The sequence below is a fragment of the Neolamprologus multifasciatus genome, chromosome 3 (genome assembly GCF_963576455.1).
Source record: "Neolamprologus multifasciatus chromosome 3, fNeoMul1.2, whole genome shotgun sequence".
Classification (NCBI taxonomy): Eukaryota; Metazoa; Chordata; class Actinopteri; order Cichliformes; family Cichlidae; genus Neolamprologus; species Neolamprologus multifasciatus.
In genome coordinates this window covers 10017310-10042890 of record NC_140441.1, presented here as the reverse complement: position 1 = coordinate 10042890, position 25581 = coordinate 10017310, and the positions used below count along the sequence as shown (strand labels likewise).

General features: G+C 41.7%; 2 protein-coding genes across 3 annotated transcripts in view; one reads left to right on the top strand and one right to left on the bottom strand.

Annotated features, from left to right (window-relative positions):
• Nucleotides 1–25581, top strand: part of LOC146521506 (V-set domain containing T-cell activation inhibitor 1-like) — a 216209-nt gene that overhangs the window by 155742 nt on the left and 34886 nt on the right. The gene's annotated exons all lie outside the window — the stretch shown is intronic.
• On the bottom strand, nucleotides 9082–20004 carry LOC146521508 (major histocompatibility complex class I-related protein 1-like). 2 transcript variants are annotated; one of them, XM_085155083.1, is made up of 7 exons: nucleotides 19849–20004; nucleotides 17131–17406; nucleotides 15810–16100; nucleotides 12463–13286; nucleotides 11911–11940; nucleotides 10409–10516; nucleotides 9082–9834 (listed from the first exon to the last, which is right to left on the bottom strand). In XM_085155083.1, exons 1-4 carry the CDS (start codon nucleotides 19901–19903, stop codon nucleotides 12835–12837), a joined length of 1074 nt encoding a protein of 357 aa, XP_085011209.1. In that variant the 5' UTR covers nucleotides 19904–20004; the 3' UTR covers nucleotides 9082–9834; nucleotides 10409–10516; nucleotides 11911–11940; nucleotides 12463–12834. The 2 variants fall into 2 exon arrangements, with proteins under 2 accessions (XP_085011209.1, XP_085011210.1); XM_085155084.1 differs by lacking the exons at nucleotides 9082–9834; nucleotides 10409–10516 and having other exon boundaries at nucleotides 10751–11940.

Sequence of the window (25581 nt, the reverse complement as noted above, 5' to 3'; positions counted from 1 at the left end):
GGCCCCTCTGGTCAACACCAGTAGGCGGTAGGTGAAGTGTCTTGCCCAAGGACACAACGACCGAGACTGTCCGAGCCGGGGCTCGAACCGGCAACCTTCCGATTACAAGACGAACTGCCAACTCTGTGAGCCACGATCGCCCCATAGTAGCAGCAGCAGTAGTAGCCTGTTTTTTAAGAAACAGGCTACTATGTAACTACAGGTCTCATTGCACCTTGTTTGTTTTTTTACCCCTCAGCTGTAAAATGTTCATGGGAGATTGTTGTGGACACTCAAGTATTCTGAATGTGATAACTTGAGAAGGAAGTGGAATTGAAAATCAATACCATATAAAATGTAACTGACCTGTAGAACCACTTTCTACTATCCAAGAGTTAAACACCTCCACACAAAAGTCACTGACACCAGAGTGGGTTTAGACTTTGCTTTATATGGCAGGTGTGAAACTGTAACAACAAAATACAGTGTATATGACTGTCAAATTAAAATAATTACTTGAGGAGCTGCGTGTCCAAGTGCTAATGCTAACACCAAAACAACTGTCTACAACCATAAATTAGCACGCGTAATACAGCATCTAAGTGCAACTTAGATGCTGGACAGGGTATTAATCAACATAAAGTGTCAAACAATAATGCATACTCACAGGGAATGCCTTTTTATCAGCCTTTCACAGCATAGATCACATTCAGTAGATTGTCTGAGTCTTTCTTACACTTCCCCTGAGCGCTCAGGACCATGCCTTTCTCTTAAAGGGCCAGTGCACTAACCAAACAAAACAAACATGTACAAATTTGACAACAGTCAGAACACCATAGGTGTAGCTACTATAAAATCTCAGACAAGAATAAATCTCAGGGATATCAACCTCAAGGTCAGAGGTCAAATTAAAAAAAAAAAATCCTGTCCGGTGACGTAGGATATTGAAATTGATACCATAAGTGCGTCGACCCTGAGACTGAAGTATATGTTTGTTGATGTCTGTTAGTTTTACTTTACATTTTGAAGGGCCGTCTTAATAAAGTAGACAACACACCTGTCACTGGTCAAAGAGCTGTCTGTCTGCTTAGCTGTGCTTCACACAGTAGTAGCAGAACAGGAGGAAAGTGGATAGATGCACGTATCTTGGCATTGTTGGAAGTTGATATTTTACTAATAAACCAGTTCAATAAATGTATAATACTAAGAGTATATACCTTAAGCAAGGACATGACTAATAAAATGGATGAAAACGGGAAGAGTGAATTCTTACTCTTGATTTAACCGGCTAGTCTTGCTCATCGAGTGACAAACGGATAAAGAGGACACACTCGAGGCTTCAACTCACCTGCAGGTGTAACTTTCAGCTTGGTTTCCTGCTTCATCTCAGATCTCTGGCTGTGATCTGTTTCATATGAGATGTGGCACTCATATGTTCCAGTGTCGTTAACAGTGACGTTGTGCAGAATGATGGACATTTTTCCACTTTTCATGTTTGGATCTCCCAGCTTCACTCGACCTTTGAATAATTCATGCTGGTATGTTTTGTAAGGATGATCTTCCCGGTAAAAGAAGCCATACTCGTCTGCTTTCAGGTCCCTCTTGGTCCATGCTACCCGTAAGATGTTCCCTTCATGGGAACCCTGACAATTGAGAGTTGCATCCTCTCCAACCTCCACTTCTTTCTCGTCTAAAAGAAAAGAAAAGAATCCAGAAATACTGCACACCCCAAATTATAGTTGGATTAGTGTTGTTGGTTAGTGCATTACAATCATTCTGGACAGGCTCATATTTGCTACTTACAACCAGCACACTGGCACAGTCCAGTTTTTCAATAATCCTGAACCTCCTGTAAGTAAAACTTTGGGAAGATTTTGGAAATCTGCCAGTAGAAAAGTTTAAAGGATGTTTGAGATGGCTTGGTGGTGGAGTGGTTAGTTCTGTTGTGAAACAGAAAGAAGGTCCTGGGTTTGAATCCACTAACTGAGGCCTTTGCATGTGCAGTTTGCATATCCTCTCTGTGCCTGCATGGCTTCCCTCTGGGAACTCTGGCTGTTATATTCTGGTCTCATTCACGATAGACTCCAGAATATCTATTTCCTACCCAACGGGGTAGTAAGTTTTATTAACAAGTCATGCGACTCCGATTGGTCCTGTGCCATGTACAACAGCAACATACAGCCTAACAATCCTTACTTGTGTGTCACTCTAAAACGTCCGTGCAGCAACACAATCTATTGTGGAACAAACCATCTTGCAAACAATAATTCACATTATTACACTGGCAACCTCACATGCAGGTGATGCAGGTGTAGGTTGTGTGGATCTGCGAGGTTGACTGGAAACCTGTCCAGGATGTACCCTCTTTCTTTCTTTTTGGTGAGTTTGATAGCCCACAGCACCCATCATCTAAATGTGTCAGCCACTGTTTACAGGTAAATTTAAATGTCTCACTTGAGGAAAAGTTAAAGTGCTGAAGCAAAATAAAACAATCATGAGCACTCAGTGTGTGTGATTTAGGGCTGTCACTAAATCAGGTTATGTCTGTGTGGCTAAAATGAGGCTATAATGATATTATTGGATGTGTGCTGTGTTATCTCCTTTTAGTAAATTAATTATCCATCTACCACTGATCTGATGCACTGCTTGCTGCTGAAAACACACACACACAAACACACACACACACACACACACACACACAGAGCTTGTGTGTGCCTTTGCTTAGAAATCTCAAAAATCTGCCCACAAATGCAAATGTGTGAGCGCAATCCAAATCAGATAACAGCAGCTGCGACCACAGAGTCAATCTATACTAACAGTAGGCCGACTAGAAAGGCAAGAAAAACCCCCACAGCTGTCATTTTTCGAGGAAGGTGGCAAAGCACTGACGAGAAAAATACTTTAAATAGGTTGAGGTCACAAGCCTCACTGTGTCTGAGGAAATCACTTTAATGAATCCATTGTTACTATGCTGTAAAACATTGAAAACAAAAGCCTTTTTGTAACAATATTAACTTTATCAAACTGCTGCTTTAAGTACACTGTAAAAATTAAACTTCAAATAAAAATGTAGATCACAGGTTATTGTAACAACATTTTCTAGTGAAGGAAAGTTAAAGTAGAAATAAATTAAAAAATTAAAAACCTTGGAAACATCAAAGCCTGTGAGTCACTGTCTCATATTATCATGTTAACAGCACATACTGCACGATTTCTCTGCAGCACAGAAACATGTGAATCCACTGGTAACCAACTGAAATGTACAAATGTGACATTACTAGGGATGGGTATCGTTTAGGTTTTATCCGATACCGGTGCCAAACCGGTACTTTTGAAACGGTGCCGGTGCTTAAACGGTGCTCAAACCGGTGCTTAAAGAATGGAGAACACAAAATTGGTCCAAAAACATCTTATGTTCAGCTGTTTTTTTGTAAAAAGATAACAATGTTAGCCTTTTCTGCAGCTATAGGGGATTTATGGTATCACTCTTGGCTGGAAGCAGTGCTTAATCAATGGAAAAAACACAAACTTTGTCCAAAAACCTCTCATGTTTAGCTCTTTTCCACTTTTTCTTTGGTCATTTTAGCCTTTTTGGCCAGGGTGAAGGGAGTATCTGACATCAAACAAGAAGACAGCTGCATGTAACTATGACGGTGTTTGCTAGTTCACCTTACATGCATTAATTTAATAACGTGGTTAGCCTACTAAGCTACTCACGCAGAGAAGAACGGCTGCTGCTGCCATCATCATCCGTCATCATTTCTGCTACACTGGCAGGGCTAGGGGCCAGGACTCTCCTCTTCGGGTTTTTGGGGGATGTTGCTAACTCCGGGTCCGATAACAGGCAACCCACCCGCAGTAGATGCGCTGGTGTGAGGTCTTGCAGCAAGCTATCAAATACGGCGCATTTTTCGGCTTTTAAAAAAAAACGCTATCCGTCGCCAGGTGTTTCATCGGATTTGAGGTGTTACCTTCTTTGACAGTATCACAGTATCACCTTAAAGCACTTGTTGCAGCTGCTGAGTTTGCATATTTTGCTGTGAAGTACAGCCAGACTTTTGACCGCTTCGCCTTGGGCATTTTTAATCTGTAGCTCTGCTCCAGTGTTGCCAACTCCTCAGTAAGAAAAATCGCTATTGGCTGTCCTAAAAGTCGCTAGAAGTCGCTAAATGACGTCATTGCCTAATTTGCATAATTGGTCATGCTAATATAATTGTAACCTACGTTGTTGGAGAGAGAAATAACATCGTGGAAGAGACATAAAGTGAGTAAAAAACGTCCTAAATGCAGTTAGAGTTTATTTAGAACTACAAATTAAATTTATTTTAGCAATAATTGTTTTTTGTAATGTCACAATTCCAACCCTGCTTCTTTACCCGGGCTTGGACCGGCAAAAGTGACCCGAAATTGGCACTCTGGTGGAGTTACTTTGTGTGTGTGTGTTTATAAGTAGTTTTAAACCTGATCCACCACACAGCATAACAGTAAAAGAAGAATTGACTGCGTTACAGTCAGTGCGGGAGCAGCGGCTTCGCTCATGCGCGATTCATTTGCAATTCGGATGCACAGGTGTGAACATCTCCTGCCCTGATAGCAGCTGGGGGAGGACTATCCTCCGCCCGTGAGCGCTTTGGCACGGGCGAGGTGCCCACGGCAGCACCCGCTGCTTGTTGAGAGTAAGAGCAACATGCCCTTTCACGTCAAAAAGTCGTCATAAATAAGTCTCCAATAACACCAGAAAAAGTCGCCAGATTTGTCGCTAGTCGCTTTTTAGAAAAAAAGTCGCTAAGGGGGTCTGAAAACTCGCTAAATATAGCGACAAAGTCGCTAAGTTGGCAACACTGCTCTGCTCTAAAAGAACGTACGTACATGGACCCGCCTACTATCCGGAAACGTAAAATGATTGGCTAGAATCTAAAGTGTATCATTCCATACCAGTTGGTGGCGGTAATGCACCTTTCAGTTGTTTGCCAACCGCCAATATAAATGTAAGGAAGAAGAAAGTGTACCACAGCTCAGGAAAAAAAAGCACCGAAATAAAGCACCGAAATGTGCGCTGCTTTTCGGTCTGGTTACTACCCTTTATGTCAGAACCGGTGCCATCATGGCACCGGATATCGGTACCCATCCCTAGACATTACCATTTAAAAAACATGAAACCTTTTCCACAGAAATACCATTAAATAATAACAATGTAAACATGCTCTTTCATTCACATGTAGACGGAAAAATTAGGAGGACTTGGAGAGTGTTCATCTGTGACAGGAGGCTGTAGACAGTGGAGTGATTATAGGAAGCATTAAGCTTTCACATGAATCAGAGAGGGGGCAGGAAGTAAGTGGTTAAACAGAAAGTAGTGTTTAAGAAAAAAAAAAAAACACAAAGACAAATCTGCTCATAGTGAGAAACATGCTTTACTAATAAAAACTGCAAAACATACAGTTTAGATGATGTCACTTCTCTCTGCGATTTTACAGGAATTCGAGCGGCTTCTGAGAAAAGGTCAGAGCAATGTAACTGCACTGAGTGAAGATCAGGATGGTTGTGTTTGTTATTCATTGTGAAGTTTTCACAAATGTAATTGTTTTACAAAGCAGTGATTGTGTATTCAGGTTGATTCCACATGTAAGATTCACCAAAGAAGCAAAGATTTCACACCATCTGTCCCAGATGGATTTTTGGGGATCCATCTCCCAGCCACTTGGTTGTACGCTGTCCTAGCTTGCATCTCATGTGCTGGATAGTCTTTGTGACACCTTTACACAGCCTGCATGGTCGTGTTGGCTTCTATAGATCTGGTGCTCAGGGCCTCTGTGCTGTCTTTTAGGAATGGCCTTTTTGTAGACACTAGTAAGATTTCTTCATGTTTTATCCTCTGTCAGTGTGTCAGTGATAGATTACATGATTTTGGATCCTCCTTACCTTCTGACACTCATGTCAGCTCATCTTGGAGTATCATCTTAATGATTTATTCATTGACGCTGTGCTGATGGCTCCTTGTCTTATTCCTAGTGTTGGGCTCACTGTATTTACAAAAATAGCAAAAAAATGTGTGTGTGTGTGTGTGCGAATGTTTTAATCATCTGTAGCTTTATCTAAAAATGAGAAGGAATAGTGACAATGCTTTTGTAACTGATGGTGGCTTCTCTGTTTGTCTGTGGCATAACAGAGGGTCGTGTCCCTAACAGGCCTGAGGGAGGGAAGAGAGCAGGGGCGTTCACACAGTTTCACTTGTCTGTTGTTAACAGTTGTGATGAGCTCATGTTGGTAAAATGAGTCATTCCTGTCACACCAAAGAAGTGGGTACTAACCATTAAGGACCCTTTGGAATCAGCTGGGTGTCCCACAACAGTGTCCAAGCTGGCACATTTATATTTGAGCTTCATTCATCGTTTGTTTGCTGACCTTTCAAAGTGAAAGTGAAACCAAGATGGGCCCACTGTGTTTTTCTCCTGTGTGTTTGCTGCTTCAGGGCCGAGTCTACATGTGCCTCATGAAGACTCTCTGACAGACGTTTGGGGAGTTGTCTTCACTGTGGTGAAAAATCTTTTTCATCACTTTCCTTTCCTCCTGTTCTTGCTTTGTTCTTTTGGCCCTTTCACCTTTACCCCTCCACGGTTCCGCATCAGCATCAAGCACACATGTGGTTCATTGCCCCGAAAAGAGTACCCCACTATTTTCCTCCTCACGTACACAAAGTGAAATCAGAACTGTTTGTTTATTCTACATCGATCCAACAGTGTCTATGGAAGTTTTTTTTTCTCGAATCTTACCGCCGAGAGACACAAACCAAGGCCAGTAACCTTCTCCTGTCACAGTTACTTTCAGCTGCTCCCCTTTTACTTCTGCCCCAGTTTTTGAGGCTTTGTGATTGTATAGTTTCCAGACCAGCACCTAACTTAAACTGGACAACTGGAAGAACAAACTTTTCATATGTGCACTTGATCATGTGTGAATGTACTTTATTTCAGGATTCATAATTTATATTTAGAATTCTCTGTCTACTGAAATTTATTTTCATTTTTCATCCCACTAGCAATTTAAAACTCAGATGTATCTGGATTTCTTTTCAGCAACAAAAATAGACAAATCAGCAGAGTTGGCACGGTAGAGGAGGATGCTAGAGAGGGTGAGATGGAGGCAGATGATCTGCTGTGGCGTACTGTGTATTTTCTTTTTCTGTATTTTCATTGTAAAAATAATAATTTTTGTTACAAAGAAGCAGTAAACATGAGTTCATGTTAATGAACAACTGGGTCACTCTCCAGGGATAGACTGGAAACAGAGACATGTGGACATAGTCCATTTTTAGGAGCCGACTTGTTTCTGCAGCATTCATGGAAGATAACCACAGTCCTGTTCCACTTTTTGTCCGCATCAGGAAATTGTTGTTTTATCTCCAAAGCATTGATACACAGGCAGAAGATCCACTGAAACAAAACCAGGTTTTAATATACAGATGTTTATTTCTCAGTCAGTATTTCTTTAGTTGTGAATTTTATTTGCTGAAATGCATCAATTGCATGTGTCTAACTCAAGTAATACCCTGTCCTGATTAGGGCTGTGCGATATGACCAAAATCTCATATCCCGATATAAGAATTCTATCGTCCTGATAACGACATAAATCACAAAAATGTAACATTTTTGTAAATTCTGTGAATCTCGGGCAGCTCGACTTGCGTGAAGTGTTTCCAGCTGCGCATCATGTAGCTGGAGTCGAGTGTTTTAACCGATGCATGAAACGATACATTTTTAGACATAAGTTGTAACGGCCGCTGTTTTCTTTGTGAGTATTTATTACACGACGTGCGGCGGGGAAAAGCCTGTTCTAACGTTTGAGTCTAAGGTTTATTTTTTAGCACCTGGCGCCTCTTTTTTAATTCTCATCCGTAAATAATCTGCTCTTTCACGTGATTCAGTTTATTTTGAAAAGTCTCAACAGGATCTTGAGCTTTATTGTGAAAGGTTTATGTGGAACATAAACAAGTGGACACGCGATGCTGTTACCGTCGTTGTTGCTAACCACAACGCATAAAAACAGGCGCTTGTCTGTCTGTAGTGTGGTTATATTAAATATAAGAGAAAGAGAGAACTTTAAGAAATTACAACACGTTCTCGCTCCCAAAGCGTAACATTTTACGCTAGGTGACAAATCGTCAACATATTACGTTTTCGGCTACCCACCACGTTCCTAAATGACGACCTTGGAAAAATGAGGAAATCTGAGAACCGTATGGACTCAATCTACACATGTTCGCTCTTTTTCTTCAAATCACTTAGAAACACGCTATTTAACATAATTAAAGTCATGGTTAAGGTCAGGAAAAAGGTTATGGTTAGGGCTAGGGATAAGGTTAGGTTTAGGGCTGGAACGTCTATTACCGCGGGAGCGTCATTGCACTGGATTTCAGCCATAACCCGCCGCGTACCATAAGAACGCCGAAGGTCTCCTTTTGCGTTCCTCGGGAACGCCGCGGGACGTGACAAAACGTCGGCATGTTATGCCTCAGGAGTGAGAACGGGCTCGAAATTAATATAGCCACTACAGCGACCATCAAAATGATGAAAAAATATTGCCGTAAAGAGTTTATTTTGCGACACCACGAAACAAACGATAGCGTAAAATGAAACGATAGACGTTTTTATATCGTCATCTGATATATATCGTTATATCGAACAGCCCTAGTCCTGATGTCCTAGATCCTCCCAGCAGAGATGTGAGCAGAGGAGGAGACATGCGGCTCTTCTGATTCCTTCTTTTTCAATCCCTCCATTTAAAAGCAGAAGTTCACACTGCAGTAGTTGTACACTGTTACCTCATTTTTGTGGTCCAGCCAGTGCTTAATCAGTGTATTTACACATTAGTATTAGACACGGTTTGGTTTTTGTAATCATCCTGCAGTTCACTGAAACTCTCCAAGGCCTTATAAATAAAAAAGATTAATTACTATGTTTGACCAAGACACCATTACAATGATCACACCAGTGTATCTAAATTCATTAAACTCCTGATATGCTGTACTAAAATTTCCTGCCACATCATTAAAGAAGCATGAACACTTTTAAAACACATTTCATGGAACAACTTTCAATTTATTTCTAAAGCACCAACATGCTGTACAAAAAGAAAATAAAAATGAGATCAAGAATAAATAAGTATGTACAAAGAGTAAAAGTTTATGACATTTGAAAACAGCAGGAGATGGAGCCTGTCTCCAGCAGCACATTTTAGGAAAAACTTCAAAGGCTCCTCTGGATTTATAAAATGTCTTTGGGAGAGTCAAAAGCACCTGGTTAGCTGATCTACAAGCACGTGACAGCATGTAAGGGTGAAATATCTCAGAAAAATAAGGCGGGGCAAGACCATTAGGAGACTTGAAAACAAATAAAAGAATTTTACATGACATTACATGAACATGACACTAAAACCGGGGCTATGTGCTCTGGTTTGCTTGTACCAGTTAAAAATCGCGCAGCAGCGTTTTGTACCAGCTGCTGACGTGAGGGCCCTGCTAATTCCAATCAAAAGAGAATTACAATAAGCCAGACGAGAGGTGATAAATGCATGGATCTGTGTCTCTGGGTGGCATCTAGACAGGATGGACTTAATTTTTGACAGCTGCCTCAACTGAAAGATGGAGGACTTAACCACAGCTTTGACATGTGAGTCGAGTTTTAGGCTGGGGTCCATTTTCACACCTAAATTAGTGATGCTGGATTTTTCATGGGGGCCAAAGGTCAAAGGCAGGGATACAGCTGGAGGCACTGGATTTAGCATGACCTCAGTCCATATTCTCTGTGGCAGAAGATTTAGTGTGAATCCTGAGCCTTGTTTTTTTGTCAGAGCCATCAGCTGCAGGGATGAACAACAGTATTATTTTACATGTAAAGTAACACACAGGCTGATCTGCTCTGACTTATTCTCTGTTCTTTGGCAAAGCTGCTTTCTCCCCTCGCTCTAACTCAGAATATGAAAACATACAGCAGGTTCTCAGTGAGCGATGCACCAACCTGATCATATCATGAAAATTAATACATGCTTATGTGTAGGGGACCGTCACACAATTAAATATTTACTTTCTATCTTTAATGTAAATCAATTAAATGTAACAAGTAACCTACTGATCTGATCTTTATTAGGGAAATAATAAGTTATTATTAAATAATAAATTATTTATTAATGTTTTACAGCTAGCAAAGATCAACTCGATGTGGATCCAACTCTGTGAGACTGATATCAGACTGGTGCAGTAGTATCCTACATTATACTTACGGGGCAGAGTAAAAGCCACCGGAGAAAGAAGAAAAAAGTATTCAGCTGCAACATGAGTTTAAAATGTCTCCGTCACTACCACAGTACAGAATAATGTGACTTATAATTACACATCACGGAGCTCAATGCTACACATTAGCTGAGGAAAACTTACCCGTGCTGCTTCTGAGACTGGTTTCCTCAGCCTCGTCTTCATTACCCTCGTCTTCCTCAACCTTCTCACTGTCAGCCTCAACATTTGTTACAACCACTGCTACACTTCCTGTAAAGACAACATACATTTTGAGCTATATGAAGCAAAACGGCAAACTTTACTACCCTGATATAAAAGAGGCACTGTTACTACATAAAACACATACAGAACATTAAGACCCATCTTCTACAATCTATTCAGTCTTAAACTAATCTGTTATGTTTATCTGAGGAAGGAGAAGGAACCACGCACCATTGCCATTAACCCTTTAAAACCGGTCGGAGCGGGCACGCTCTGTTTTGCGTGACTATTTTTAAATCCCGGTAGCTCTGCAACCACGTAAGCTAGAGCAATAATTTTTTTTGCATATGAAACCGGAGGAGTTGTACTTACATCTTATGCCATCAGCTTGTCCTCGGTCACAGTTTCCTTCCACATATAGCTTTGCAAAAACTGCATAAAAAGCGCTTGCAGCAACAAAAACATAATATTCCAGAAACACGCTTTGCCGATCTGATCAGCTGTTCATAACACTTCCTACGTCCATCAGCGCAAAGTATCGCACGTCCGCCATGACCTGCCCGAAACCGGAAGTGACGTCATTTTCGCAGAAATGTAGTTTTTTACCATCAGGGCCTTATGAGCCTATACTGGTGTTTTTAAAAGTTATGTTTGACTTTATGACTTTCTGTGTCGTTTCTGGGATGCTTAGGACTCATATTGCACTGCTGGAAATAGTTTATTTTGATGCATATGCTGCTTTTTTGCAAATTTGCACTATAATATTTATTTTCGTTTTTCCTGCAGTATATAATAATTGGTGTATTTCAAAAATAAAACTATAAAGACACTCAAAATAAATTTCCTGTGGTGGGAAACTATTTTGTGCAACTTTTTTGTATTTACAGTTTTGAGGGATAAGCCTCTTAAATTTCTCTAACTAGAAATATATGTTAAAAAACAAAAACGATTTTCAATTTTTTTATAGTATATTGCACTTTTTTGCAATTTATGTAATTACTATGCACTTAATGCAGACATATTATTAAAATTTAGGCTGTAATGGTTGTATTGATGTCTAGCAACTTGAAATGCTCCCAAAAATGGCTCCACAGCATGTAAAAATATAATATAAGCTCTGGCGGACTTGGTTCTATGGTAGGTCTTAAAGGGTTAACGTTTAAACATTTTCAGCACTGCTGCTGTATAAATATTATCACATAATAATAGTATACTATTATTATTATACTGAACACAGGTAACCATGAGCATGGCTGCTCTAACCTTTCTCCTCACGCTTCAAGTTTCTGTCTCCTCCACCCTGTTTGCCTGTTCACCTCCTCTGCGCTACACTGAGCGTCTTTGAGCAAATACTAATCTGTTAAAGGTGTTAATGGATCGGCTCAGACCGACACGAGTCTCTGAACATCAAACTTTATAAGACAGGAAAATAAAGATGTTACCTTGGTCGTCGTTGGCTACACGTCTGCCTCCTGTAAACAGACGTAACACAGACTGTCAGTGATCATGGATGAACTCAGCGGTTTGTTCTACATGTGCGAAGCAGCTCAGTGTGCTGAGCCTCGGACCAACTCTGATGTCATCACACCTCAGTCAGCAACATGTTCAAGTCATTAATATGAATGAATGAATAACATGCTGAAGTGTAATCCTACAGTTTACTGTTATCCAGACTAAATGTTGTTGAAATGTTTCAAAGTTCTACATGCAGATGTGTCTGAGTGGAGACGGTGGAGGAAACGAGCTGCACGCTATCAGCAAACAGCAATCATTTCTGTTCTGGAAAGAAAAACTACATTCATGTCCCAGAGAGGTCAAAGTTATTGGATTAGAAGCTGCAGACAGGAAAAGTCTGACATCATGTCACATGACTGACATGTGACCTTTGACCCCCTCATGGAGTCCTAATAAAATAATAACTGAAGTGTTTGAAGACTGAAAGACTGGAGCAGCTGCTGTGATGTAAATTATACACAAATGCTCACTGTACTTACTAAGACAGCCTTTTTTATGCAAGCATATCAGACCCAGACCTCCACCAACAACAAAAGCAATCGCAGCCTAGGCAACACCCTGTGCACCGATCAGAGCTCCAGATCCAGGTTCCTCTGGATGGTCACCGTTCTCTGAAACACAGACGTGAGTTTTAGGCTGAGGTCACTGTCAGCGTGTTATTTGCTGCTGTTTGTTACTGAGATGTAGATTTGAAGCCACAGTCATGATGAAGTCAGTGATTGGACAGCAGTGACGTGCAGGAGGTCACTGAGAGGGGACGGCATTGAAACAGAAACTGTTCATATCTGGAACTTTTCAGTGATTCTCTGAAGGAGATCGCTCCTCTGCTTCTTCGGGGCTGCAGAGCTGGGCTACATGTGACATGCTAGCTTTGTTCTCAGATGGACTGACATGGCTCTGACCACAGGACTGTGATCAGGACAGTCACGATGCAGATCTGCTGGACACAGAGAAGCTCGCTGCTCTGACTGAAGAAACAAAGTTATGATCAACAGAGACAATAAAAAAAGTTTCTTACTCCAAGTCTTCACAACATCCACACGGGTCGCCTCATGAACGACTTCACAGCTGAACTTTGACAGGTCAGACTTCAAAATCTCCACATGGTCTCGTCTCTGGAAGGTCTCATCGTTATTCGGAAGAACTCCTGAGCTACTCAGGCCGTCGTCTTCAGTCAGAACACGCCCGTTTCTTCTGATCCTCACAATGATGTTTTTGCTGTAGAAGCCTGTGGCGAGGCAGGTCAGGGTGAGGTTCGTCTCCACTCTGGACTTCTTTGCAAACACGTACACGTCAGGTGGAGCTGGAAGGAGGAAATGAAAACTGTGTCACTAAATATTAAAACAGAATTATGTGAATATGGTTTACCTCTGAAAGATCAAAGCAGTGTATGAAATTGAATGTCTTATATGAGCTGTGTTTTCTACGGCCTTGACTGTTAAGTGAGGTATGAAAAATTGAGGGGAATAGAGTTGCAGCGTTTGGGGTTTTTGTTTCTGGGACCAATTGCAAGTAATTGCAGTGACCCAGAGGTCAACCTCCAGGTGACCAATTTTACATTAACAATTGCACAGGTCACATGATGGGAGGCAACCTGTGTCAGTCTGACACGGACCAACTGAAATCAATCTGATCTTTTGGTAAAGGTCTGCAATCAATCACCATGTAATCCATTAACAGCAGACAGACAATGAACACAGTCAGTCTGTGCTGCGTCTGCTCTATCATTGATTTCTGCAGTGAGGTCTGAGACTGGTGACTTTACAGCAAAGTGCATGAAAGAGCTGGATTCTCCGTCCTCTAATGAATGTGGTGATAATGTAACTGTCACCGTTTAAACATGGCTGCTCTAAGAAGTCCTCTGGGCCTGAGGAGCTGACATCAGCTTGGAGCTCCATCTTTCAGCAGTTGATAGATACCCACATCATTCCTGATCTTTGGAAAACCTCTGATATCATTCCTGTTCCAAGGAAACCTGATCGAGCTGAAAGTAACCACAGACCTGTAGCACGTACGCCAGTGAATGACAGGATTTGAAGAAATGTGTAGGTATGTTTAAGGAAATGTGTCAGACAATAAAGGGCTACAGTTGATCACAGTTTCATTTTAAGTTTGCTTCAGAAGCAAATGGTCACCTTCTTTGGTTTTGATCCAAAGAAGGTGACCATCACAGTGCTGTGAGCATACAAGGTCAAAGTTCAGTCTGACAAGTACCCCAGTGTTAATATTGATAACAGTTTTAGATGTCGGTCTGTTTTTCTGTTCTAGAAAGTTCAGTCAGACGGACTAACAGCATGATGTGGAAATCTTTCAGTGGCAGGAAAATGATGGTTACTAAAAGTGTTGCAGACATCCATGAAAACCACAGTCAGAAATCCCACCGTCGTTCTCCATGTCTGTATGAACAGTGCGTGTTACAACAAGCCTGGAGGATCCAACTGATCTCCTCTCAACATGAACGGTGACCTTCTGACAGCAGACACAGAGCTCCACACTGTGAGTTTGAAAGCTTTAAGGATTCATTTATGGCTCATTGAGTCAATACTCTGAATATCAGGAGGTCACAGAATCACTGCAACATAACAGTTATTCTACATTTAATGGTGATTTGGATCAATATGTTCTATTATATTTGTTATAAAGTAAACTGTGATATTTCTGCCAAACAAAGGGCATTACATCCATCCATCCATTCGCTTCCGCTTATCCTTTTCAGGGTCGCGGGGGGCGCTGGAGCCTATCCCAGCTGTCATAGGGCGAGATACACCCTGGACAGGTCGCCAGTCTGTCGCAGGGCCAACACACAGGGACAGACAACCATTCGCGCTCACATTCACTCGCACATTCACACCTAGTGGCAATTTGGATTATCCAATTAACCTATCCCCACAAGCTGCATGTCTTTGGACGGTGGGAGGAAGCCGGAGTACCCGGAGGGAACCCACGCAAACACGGGGAGAACATGCAAACTCCACACAGAAAGACCCCGGCCTGATGTTGGAATTGAACTCAGGACCTTCTTGCTGTGCGGCAACAGTGCTAACCACCGTGCCATCATAATTTTAACTTAATTTACAAAAGTTCAAAATTAAAGCAACAGAAGTATAAAAAAAAAATGTGATTAGTAGAAATGATCAAACTGTAATCACACGTTTTGATGCTTTATGTAAAATGTTGCACATCAACTTAAAAATGATTTAATAAAAAAAACCCAAAGAAAACACTGAGCTATTACACTGAATCTATTACTGATGTTAGTTCTATAGACTTCAGTAGTAATGTACGGAGCCCCGCAGGGGACATGGGAGAAAAAAAAAATTAAGACGGACTTTTGCGAGATCTCGCAAAACGAACTCGGGATCTCGCAAAAGTTTTGCGAGATCTCGCAAAACGAACTCGGGATCTCGCAAAAGTTTTGCGAGATCTCGCAAAACGAACTCGGGATCTCGCAAAAGTTTTGCGAGATCTCGCAAAACGAACTCGGGATCTCGCAAAAGTTTTGCGAGATCTCGCAAAACGAACTCGGGATCTCGCAAAAGTTTTGCGAGATCTCGCAAAACTAACTCGGGATCTCGCAAAAGTTTTGCGAGATCTCGCAAAACAAACTCGGGATCTCGCAAAAGTTTTGCGAGATCTCGCAAAACAAACTCGGGATCTCGCAAAAGTTTTGCGAGATCCCGAGTTTGTTTTGCGAGATCTCGCAAAAGTTTTGCGAGATCTTTTGCGAGATCTCGCAAAAGTCCGTCTTAATTTTTTTTTCTCCCATGTCCCCTGCATGGCTCCGTAGTAATGAATAGAAAAACACAGATCATTATGTCATACATACGGGTTTTTTTTAGCTGCTTTTGTTCAGAAGTCACAGACTTGCTCAGCCAATCGATGCACTCGTTCTCCAGGTATCCCTTGGTGTACTCTTTCAGCACCTGGTTATCGTCCCACTTTGTCTTTGAGGGAAGTGCCTCTTTAACTGGAGCGACCCAGACTCTGCTTTTATCATCAAAGGACAGGAAGTCGTTTCCATCATAGTTATACTTGCTCATGCCATGGACAAACCTGAGTGCGCCGTTAGGCTGCGTCTCACCCTCACAGCCCACCATCCACTGAAGAACATGAGGGGCTGAAAGCAGGAGGGCAAAATTAATAAATGTTTAAATAATCAGAGGAGAAAATATGGACATGCTGATGATTCCATGATTAATAATTACACATCCTCTACAGAGAAATACTTATGTGTATTGTGATGGCTGCACTTACAGCCACACAGTGGTAATACCCACCATGTTAGTGTAGAGGCTTACAAGTAACATTGCATTCACATTTGTCTTTCTTTAAATATAGGAATTAGTTTACAGGACAATAAATAACTGGTTTTGGTTTAGAGTTAATTCACATATCAACATAACACTGTATTCTAAAATAAGTGCGCACATTTTAGTTTACACTGTTATGTATGATTAATCTTTTGTTTTCTGAGTTAGTTGCAGCTGTTCCAGTCCCTTGATTAAGGAGCCAAGAGGTGGAAAAGGGGCGGAGCGAGTTTTAAAGGAAGACTACAAATTGGTTCATGCCATAACTCGGGACCATGGGGGGGAATTGGAGTTCATTATGTTTGGTTTAGTTAGGTTTTGTGTGTTTTACCCCTTCTCCTGTGTTTGTGGGCTGATCAGCCACAATTTAAGTTTCCCCTTTGTCTTGTTAAGTTAGGTCAGTTTGTTTGAGTTATCAGTAGTGTTGTCAACTTTGAGTAGAGTTCTGTTATTTTGACCTCTTTTATGTGCCCAAGATTTTGATTCTTTTGGCATGATTTAACTAATTATGTTTTTTGGGTTAAATAAAAAATCATTTTTTTGGACTTTAACCTGTGCCTAAGTTTCCTTCACTGCTCGGTCCATCACAAGTATATATAATTGGTGTAATATACTGGGACATTTATAATTGGAGTGTTTGTATATTTGTATATATTTTGTAACTCTGCAATATGTTGTATTGTTTAACTTAGTCAGTTACTGTGTTGGAGCAACTGTGATCACATCATTTCCTTTGGGATTAATAAAGTTTGATTCTGGTCTTGTTATTGATTATTGGTCCTTCAGATTTCAATGATCTTACCTGAGTGAACAAATCATTGAAACACAGCAAAGACTTACAGGCAGAGTCATTCTGTCTCATTCGCTCCATCAGGATGCCGATGTTGACCTTGAACCACTGCTGCTTGATCCTGCGGGACTGTGTGCCTTTTTCCCAGTAATCAGCAGGTAAATGCTCTCTCATCCACTCCTGTTTGGGAACTTTTGTCTGATTCTCGCTATCATAGTAATCGATCATCCTGCCGTCCAGCAAACCCATGGCTGTGAACTCGTGGATGCCCGGCAGTCCAACGGGTTTGGAGAGTCCAGTGTAGATGTAAGTGAGGGAATGAGTCTCTGAAAGTCACACAGGTAGGAAAACACAGGAGGAGGATGGATGAGCTCTGATCTTTTTACTGGGCAGGTATGTTTAAAGATCCATGGATCAGAAGCTCTGGCCCTTTGGTATTTCAGTCATGAACAATCAGTGAGCAGCAGTAAATAATCATCTGTGTTATTTCTGTCACAGTTTGAAACTGAATGTTTTTTCTGTTCTTGGTTCTTTCAAACTGCAGGTTAGAAATAAATCAGATATTTGGACCCAAACCGTCTCCAACATCATAAACACGTCTTTCTTTAAAGTTTCAATATGTAATGCAGTGATTTTAGTCTCAGCTGTAAATGTAAACATCCAAATACACACAGTGTTGGGGAGTAACGGAATACATGTACCGCCGTTACGTATTTAAAATACAAAATATGAGTAACTGTATTCTGTTACAGTTACCGTTTAAAAAGGTGGTATTTAGAATACAGTTACTTTGTTGGAATAAATGGATTACACGGCGGTACTTCCCTGTTTCATATTGTGGCGGGTCAGGACTGTTTGGGTTTTGTTTGACAGCTACGTTCTGTTGTTCCAGGAGGTAGCGTTACGGTTGCCATGGTTACAGGGTGACACTCTCTCTCTGCGTGTTTCCTGGGTGAGAGAGGCCTTTTTGTTGTTGTTGTGCTAAGCTAATAGGCAGAATGCTACAGGTATAGCTCTAAAGAATGTAGCATCATAGGCAGTGTAGTCCGTGCTGCAGGGAGAATGGACTGCCATACCCGTTATGTGTCTGTGAGCGAGGGAGGGAGAAAAAGGAAAAGTACGAGCTGTCATCGAGCAAAAACGGGAGCTGGAAGCATGTAAATATAATAATAACCACTGCAGCCAAGAAGAGAGCCTGACAAGCCCAGTTGTAAGTAAGCTATTAAGACTCGACTGTACACCGTGTTCGCGTTTTCCTCCAAAAACAATAAGTTCTGTTGGAGCAGCCTTTCAACGCCTCTCTCTGTCTCTGCTAGCAAAGTTGACCCAGACAACAAAGTAAAGCTAGTTTTCAGCTACGAGCCCGACACAGAACCCACCATATTAGCCAGAGGTCCCTTTACTACGGTTTGGAGCCGCGGACCTTCAGTAACAGTAATAAATCACAGCAATAGTACATTCATGTAGTTGTAAACAGCATGATAATATATTAAGTAATCCAAAGTATTCAGAATACGTTACTCTCATTGAGTAACGTAACGGAATACGTTACAGAATACATTTTGGGGCATTTAATCTGTAATCTGTAATGGAATACATTTTAAAAGTAACCTTCCCAACACTGAATACACAGTAATAACTGATATTAACTGAGAGTTCAAACTAAAGCTGAGGTTTGTGTGAAGACGTTACTGAGACCTACAAACTTTACAGAAGTTTGAAATCAGACAGAGAACTTCCTGTTCTCATTTGGTTTTCCTGCAAGAAAATAAAGTTTTGTTAACGAGTGTTTTTACACTCCGACTCAAAAACAACCACAACTTTAACTCAGCTTCAGGGTTACTTTAAACTCAGTCAGAGGCTGGATTAAAGGTAGCATTTTCTTAAATGTTTAGTTTTTTTAATAGTTCCAGTTTTACATGTTGAGGTGAGTTTGCGTCCCTGTATTTGTAAATGAAGTCTAGGCTGGGAGGGAGGACAGAGTATTAAAACCTTTCTGTTTCTGTTGTCTTCACTGAAACTTGACTTTGTTTATTAAAACAGAAAATGTATAATATTTCTGAACCATGAGGGAGGAACAGAGAAACTAAGAGACCACCTTTAAAAAGCAGTCAGAGCTCTTCAGCAGCACAGATGTGATCTGTGTTTGTCATTTAGTAGGAAATCTTGAGGACAGAGCACGGTGCTGTCCTATAAACAGATCTCTTTAACCCTGCAGAGAGCTGTGATCAGGGATCCTGCTTCATTTTAAAAAATCCGCTACAAACTTCTTAAATCCTCTGTCTGACACATAACAGCCACATTAAAGCGGTAGCAACACTGAAACTAATGAATAACTTGCAAAAGTTGATTCTGTTCATCTGGATAATTAAGATTAAGGAACTGACCTTCCAGCCCATTGTTCCATCGGTGGGCTGGTTTCAGTCATTATGCAAATGTACTGTTTATAAGATTGGGGAAACCTGCAGTCAGCTGAGACTGAAGAAGTCACTTGGATGAGTGACGAAACGTTTCTCCCACAAAACGCTACGTCCAGATGAACAGAATCAACTTTTGGAGATTTACTTTCCTGGATGACTGAACATGCATCATAATGAATAACCTCAACATTTAAACAAAACGTAACTAAAAGTAAGCTTAGCTGAAAATAAATACAATAAAACTTTATAAAAGTTAAACTCGTCTGACATGTTCATTTTTAACGAGGCCACATGTTTCTTTCGGTTTGAACCCGTCTCATCAACGTGTGCAAAAACACTAAAACTCACCGCTGTTTACCGTCAGTCCTGTCCCCACAAGGACCAAAACTGAGATCACGAACATTTTAATCCAAATATTGGATTAAATGTTCTTATCCGGAATAAACTCCGATTTATTCCCCTCTGTTGGACCAGCTTCACCTCTCCATCTCTGCTCCTCGCTGCTTCCTTCCTCTGTGATCTGAGTGATGCATTCAGGGGCCGCGGGTAAACTACAGATGCATTCAGGCCCACCCGTCTCCGTTTTTTTGTTTTTTAAAAAAATAGACTTTACTTTTACTGCGCTTTAACAGAGAAATGTTCATTACTCACAGATAAACTACAGAAAATAAAAGCTAACCAAAGAAAAACTCAGATGATACTCTATATATATATATATATATATATATAGCAGGCAAGGCATACATGGAACGCCATAACCAAGTGGCCGGCATAGTGTACAGGAACATCTGTGCCAAGTATAACCTGGAAGTCCCGAGGTCAAAATGGGAAATGCCCCCAAGGGTGGTGGAGAATGACCGAGCTAAGATCCTGTGGGACTTCCAGATACAGACGAACAAAATGGTGGTGGCTAACCAACCGGACATAGTGGTGGTAGACAAACAGAAGAAGACGGCCGTATGACCGCTACATCAATCACTATATCGATGTAGCTCGATGACCGATGACCGATGATCGACTGATGATCGACTGATCGATGATCGACTCGATGATCGATGACCGCTACATCGGTTCCGAATGACAGCAACATCAGGAAGAAGGAACACGAGAAGCTGGAGAAATACCAAGGGCTCAGAGAAGAGCTCGAGAGGATGTGGAGGGTGAAGGTAACGGTGGTCCCCGTGGTAATCGGAGCACTAGGTGCGGTGACTCCCAAGCTAGGCGAGTGGCTCCAGCAGATCCCGGGAATAACATCGGAGATCTCTGTCCAGAAGAGCGCAGTCCTGGGAACAGCTAAGATACTGCGCAGGACCCTCAAGCTCCCAGGCCTCTGGTAGAGGACCCGAGCTTGAAGGATAAACCGCCCGCAGGGGCGTGCTGGGTGTTTTTTTTTTTTTTTATAAACTCATTAAGACCTGTCACAAAGCTGCTGTGGGTTGTTACAGTGTGTCTCACCCTCATTTTTAAGGATGTTTCATGGACAAATGCTCATACAGTACCACGTGTGTGTGTTCCTCTCTCTGTCTTGTCTTTCAGGTGCTGTGTATGTTTGAGATGCAGCAGTTGGAGTCTCAGCGTGTCTGTTTCATCCTCATGTCGCTTCTTTTCTTCCTTTCCTTTTTCTATCCCACCACTTTCTTCTCCTGTCTTTTGCCAAACCTGTGGACCCTAAAAGTACACACTACACACAATATTTCACTGATTTTAAACAACTTCGGAAATTACACATTTCTGAGAAAAATAACCCCCCTGACCACGTTAAAGTTGCAACCCCTCAGGGGGAAACAGAAAAGCAAAACAGCAAAAAACAAAAATTAAAAAAAAAATGTTGTGAACACTGTTATAGCTGAGATCATGAATATCCAGCTGTGGTCGAGCTTTAACAAAACATTTATGATGGAGTCGAGTCAAACATCATTTCACTGACATCACTTTAAAATGAGATTTGCCTCATTTTTATTCCTCTCTCCTCGTGTCTCATCTCTGGTAGAAGGAAGAAAAAGGGGTAGAACTCGCAACAAATCACTGGATCTGCTGCAGTTTGCATACTGGCCGAACAGGTCGACCAAGGATGCTATTTCCACTGCTCTTCACCTCTCCCTCTCCCACCTGGACAAGAAAGACACCTATGTCAGAATGCTGTTCATAGACTTTAGCTCAGCATTCAACACCATTATCCCCCAAAAACTATTTGACAAACTCAGCAGAGATGAGATCATCAGAACATCTCTCTCTCTCTTACAGGACATCTTTCACAAGCATCAGCAAGGCTTCCTGCTGATGCAGCCTCCTCCCTCACACCTCTCACGTGGACTCTTTTTTCTCCTTCCATCTGGCAGACGCTATCGCAGCATCTGGGCCCGATCCTCCAGACTGCAAAATGCGCCCCCAAAAAGACACATCAGAGCACTTGGGCAAATATTATGTGGGAGACGTCCACACATTATTTAAAATGAGTTACTCCATCTCCCCCATGACTTCTTATAAGAATAAAGGGGAAATGATGTTTGGGAGTAAATGCATCAGTGATGCATCTGTTTATAATCATGTGGTCATTTGAAAAAAGTCTGTTGTTAGTCTGACAGAGCTCTGGGTCAGCATTGTATGTAGGTAAAGTCACCAGCTTGTTCTGTCTGCTGTGTCGACCATAGTCTCGTGCTGCCATCTACTGACACTTAAGTGCAACAACAGGCTCTCCAACTCTAATCTTCCACCACTGAAACTTCTATATCACTCGTTTTATGAATGTGGAGCAGCTGTTTTGTATCTGATATGGAGGGAAATTCACACAAACATACCGAAAATAAAAAGGCCTGGTTCCTTGTCTTTGAACTGCAGGAGAGAAAAAGACGAGAGGTGTCAGGTGTGTTAGGTAGGTGATGAGTGAAGAACAGAACAGGAACCAGCTTCACTGTGAATTATGACCTGTTTCCTGATTCTCACTGAAAACCTTTTCAACCCTCAGCTAAATCTATCTACTGTGGCCTGAACTGGTTTAGTGTTGCCACACGGATTTTCAGAGCGGCCACAAAGTGACTTTCACTCTCGCTTTCATTACTTTCAGTGTAACACTTGTTTTAAAGCACTCAGGGTAACACAGTGGTGGCCAGCCAGCTGGGGCCGTAGGTTCTTGACAGCTTCCTCCCACAGTTGGAAAAATCCACGCGTTAGGTAAACTGGTGAGTCTAAACTGGTGAGTCTAAACTGGTGTTGATGGTTTTCTGTCCGACTGGCAACCTGTCCAACCTGTCCAGGGTGTACCTGTCTCTAGCCTTCTGGCACCTGGGATAAACTCAACTCCAACCTTGACCTCGAATTTGATAAGTGGAAGTGTGCTGGGTTAAATCTCACCAGAAGGTGGCGCTATTGGTTTGTCTGTTCATAGGTTGCATTGCGATAGCTAGTAGCGGCTAGGCAGAGTCAGAAGCAGGGAATATTTCTCACATGTGCGCTTGTGATGGTTTAAGAGTCATGAATGAACCCAACTCCATCCTTATTTATGACTTTGTGGAAAACGCTGCCTGTGAGTATTTTGAGCTTTTGACATGTTTATTATTTTTTTGGTACTTTACATACAATTGTGATTTTTAGGGAAGTTAATTTTAAGAAACAGGCTACTATGTAACTTCAGGTCTCATTGCACCTTGTTTTCTACCCCTAAGCTGTAAAACATTCATGGGGGATTGTTGTCGACACTCAAGTTTGTGAATGTGATAACTTGAGAAGGTGTCATGGTGCTGGGTCGTTGACCCAGCGTTTTGTGTTTTATGATTATTTTCCTCTGTTCTAGTTATTCTGTGTCCTCCCCCCTTGTGTCCGGTTCGGGTTCTAGATTTCCTGTCTTGTTCTGAAGGTCTGTGTCTGTTGTCATTGTGTTCAGCTTGTCTCCTCCGGTCCTCATGTGTATTGGGTTCAGCTGTTCTTCCCTCCTGTGTGTGATTACCTGATTACCTTGTGTGTGTATATTTAGTGGGTGTCGGTCTGTGTTCGTTGTCGGCTCGTCTGCGTTCTATGGTGTTCCGTTCCTGTCTCTGCGTCTCTCTGCCCCACACCCCTTTTGTATGCTCTCAGGTTTGTCATTTAGTTCTCCCAGTTTAGGTTTCTTCAGTTGTTTTCTCATGCTTCGTTGTCTGTTCTGCCACTCACCTGTAAATAAACCCTCACTCATATCATCAGTCGGCTGTCTGCATTTTGGGTCCTCCTTTTCCTCCACACCACATGGCTCACCCCGCCAGCCGTGACAGAAGGAAGTGGAATTTAAAATTAATACCATAGGTGTAGCTAGTAAAAAAATCTCAGACAAGTTTGAATCTCAGTGACCTTGACCTCAAAGGGTCAGAGGTAGGGATGGGTAACGGTTCTGACATAAACGGTAGTAACCAGACCGAAAAGCAGCGCACATTTCGGTGCTTTTTTTTTCCTGAGATGTGATACACTTTGGATTCCAGCCAATCATTTTACCTTTGCAATCGTAGTAGGCGGGCCCAGGTACATACGTTCTTTTAGAGCAGAGCTACAGATTAAAAATGCCCAAGGCGAAGTGGTCAAAAGTCTGGCTGTACTTCACAGCAAAAGATGCAAACTCAGCAGCCTGTAACAAGTGCGTTAAGGTGATACTGTGCAAAGGAGGTAACACCTCAAATCTGATGAAACACCTGGCGATGCATAGCGTTTTTTTAAAAAGCAGAGAAATGCACCATATTTGATAGCTTGCTGTGAGACCTCACACCGTGCACATCTACTGCAGGTGTAGCCGTAGCCCTGCCAGTGTAGCAGAAATGATGAGGATGATGATGCAGCAGCAGCCGTTCTTCTCTGTGTGAGTAGCTTAATGTTGTTTGTGTGTAATTTACGTTGAGTAAATTACACACAAACAATGTGTGTAATTGTTTGGTTGTCATAACGTGGTTGAGTAGGCTAACCACGTTATTACATTAATGCATGTAAGGTGAACTAGCAAACATCATCATAGCTACATGCGGCTGTCTTCTTGTTTGATGGCAGATGCTCCCTTCACCCTGGCCTAAAAGGCTAAAATGACCAAAGAAAAAGTGGAAAACAGTTAAACATGAGAGGTTTTTGGATAAAGTTGGTGTTTTTTTCCCCCCATTGTTTAAGCACTGCTTCCAGCCAAGAGTGATACCATAAATCCCCTATAGCTGCAGAAAAGGCTAACATTGTTGTCTTTTTACAAAAAAACATCTAAACATGAGAGGTTTTTGGACAAAGTTTGTGTTCTCCATTCTTTAAGCACTGGTTTGAGCACCGTTTAAGCACCGGCACTGTTTCAAAAGTACCGGTTTGGTACTGGTATCGGATAAAACCTAAACGATGCCCATCCCTAGTCAGAGGTCAAGTTTTCTGACAACTTTGTGAATGCACTGACTCGAGAAGGAAGTCTCCTCAGATTTTAGAAATTGAACCACAGGTGTAGCTACTAAAATTCTCAGACAAGTATAAATTTAAGGGATATCAACCTCGAGGTCGGAGGTCAAATTAAAAAAAAAAAATCCTGTCAATGAGATAACTTGAGAATAAGGTGACGTAGGATATTGAAATTGATACCATAAGTGCGTCGAGTCTGAGGTATATGTTTCCTGATGTCTGTTAGTTTTACTCTGCTTGCATTTTGAAGGGCCGTCTTAATAAAGTAGACAGCACACCTGTCACTGGTCAGAGAGCTGTCTGTCTGCTTAGCTGTGCTTCACACAGTTGTAGCAGAACAGGAGGAAAGTGGATAGATGCATTTATCTTGGCATTGTTGGAAGTTGATATTTTACTAATAAACCAGTTCAATAAATGTATAATCATAAGAGTATATACCTTAAGCAAGGGCATGACTCATAAAATGGATTGTTGGGTCTGTGTTTCCACAAGCTCCGCTAGTTTAGAGACTTATTCCTCATGACGAACGGAAAACAAGACAGAACATCTTCAACTGGTCTTTTCACTCGCTAACGAGTGACGTTTTGGTCAGAACCAGCCCTTGAGCTCCTCGCCTAGGTGTGTGTGTGTGTGTGTGTCATGGGCATGCGTTTGTGTGACCTCCTGATCACAAAAAACAGGACGGGTGAATTCTTA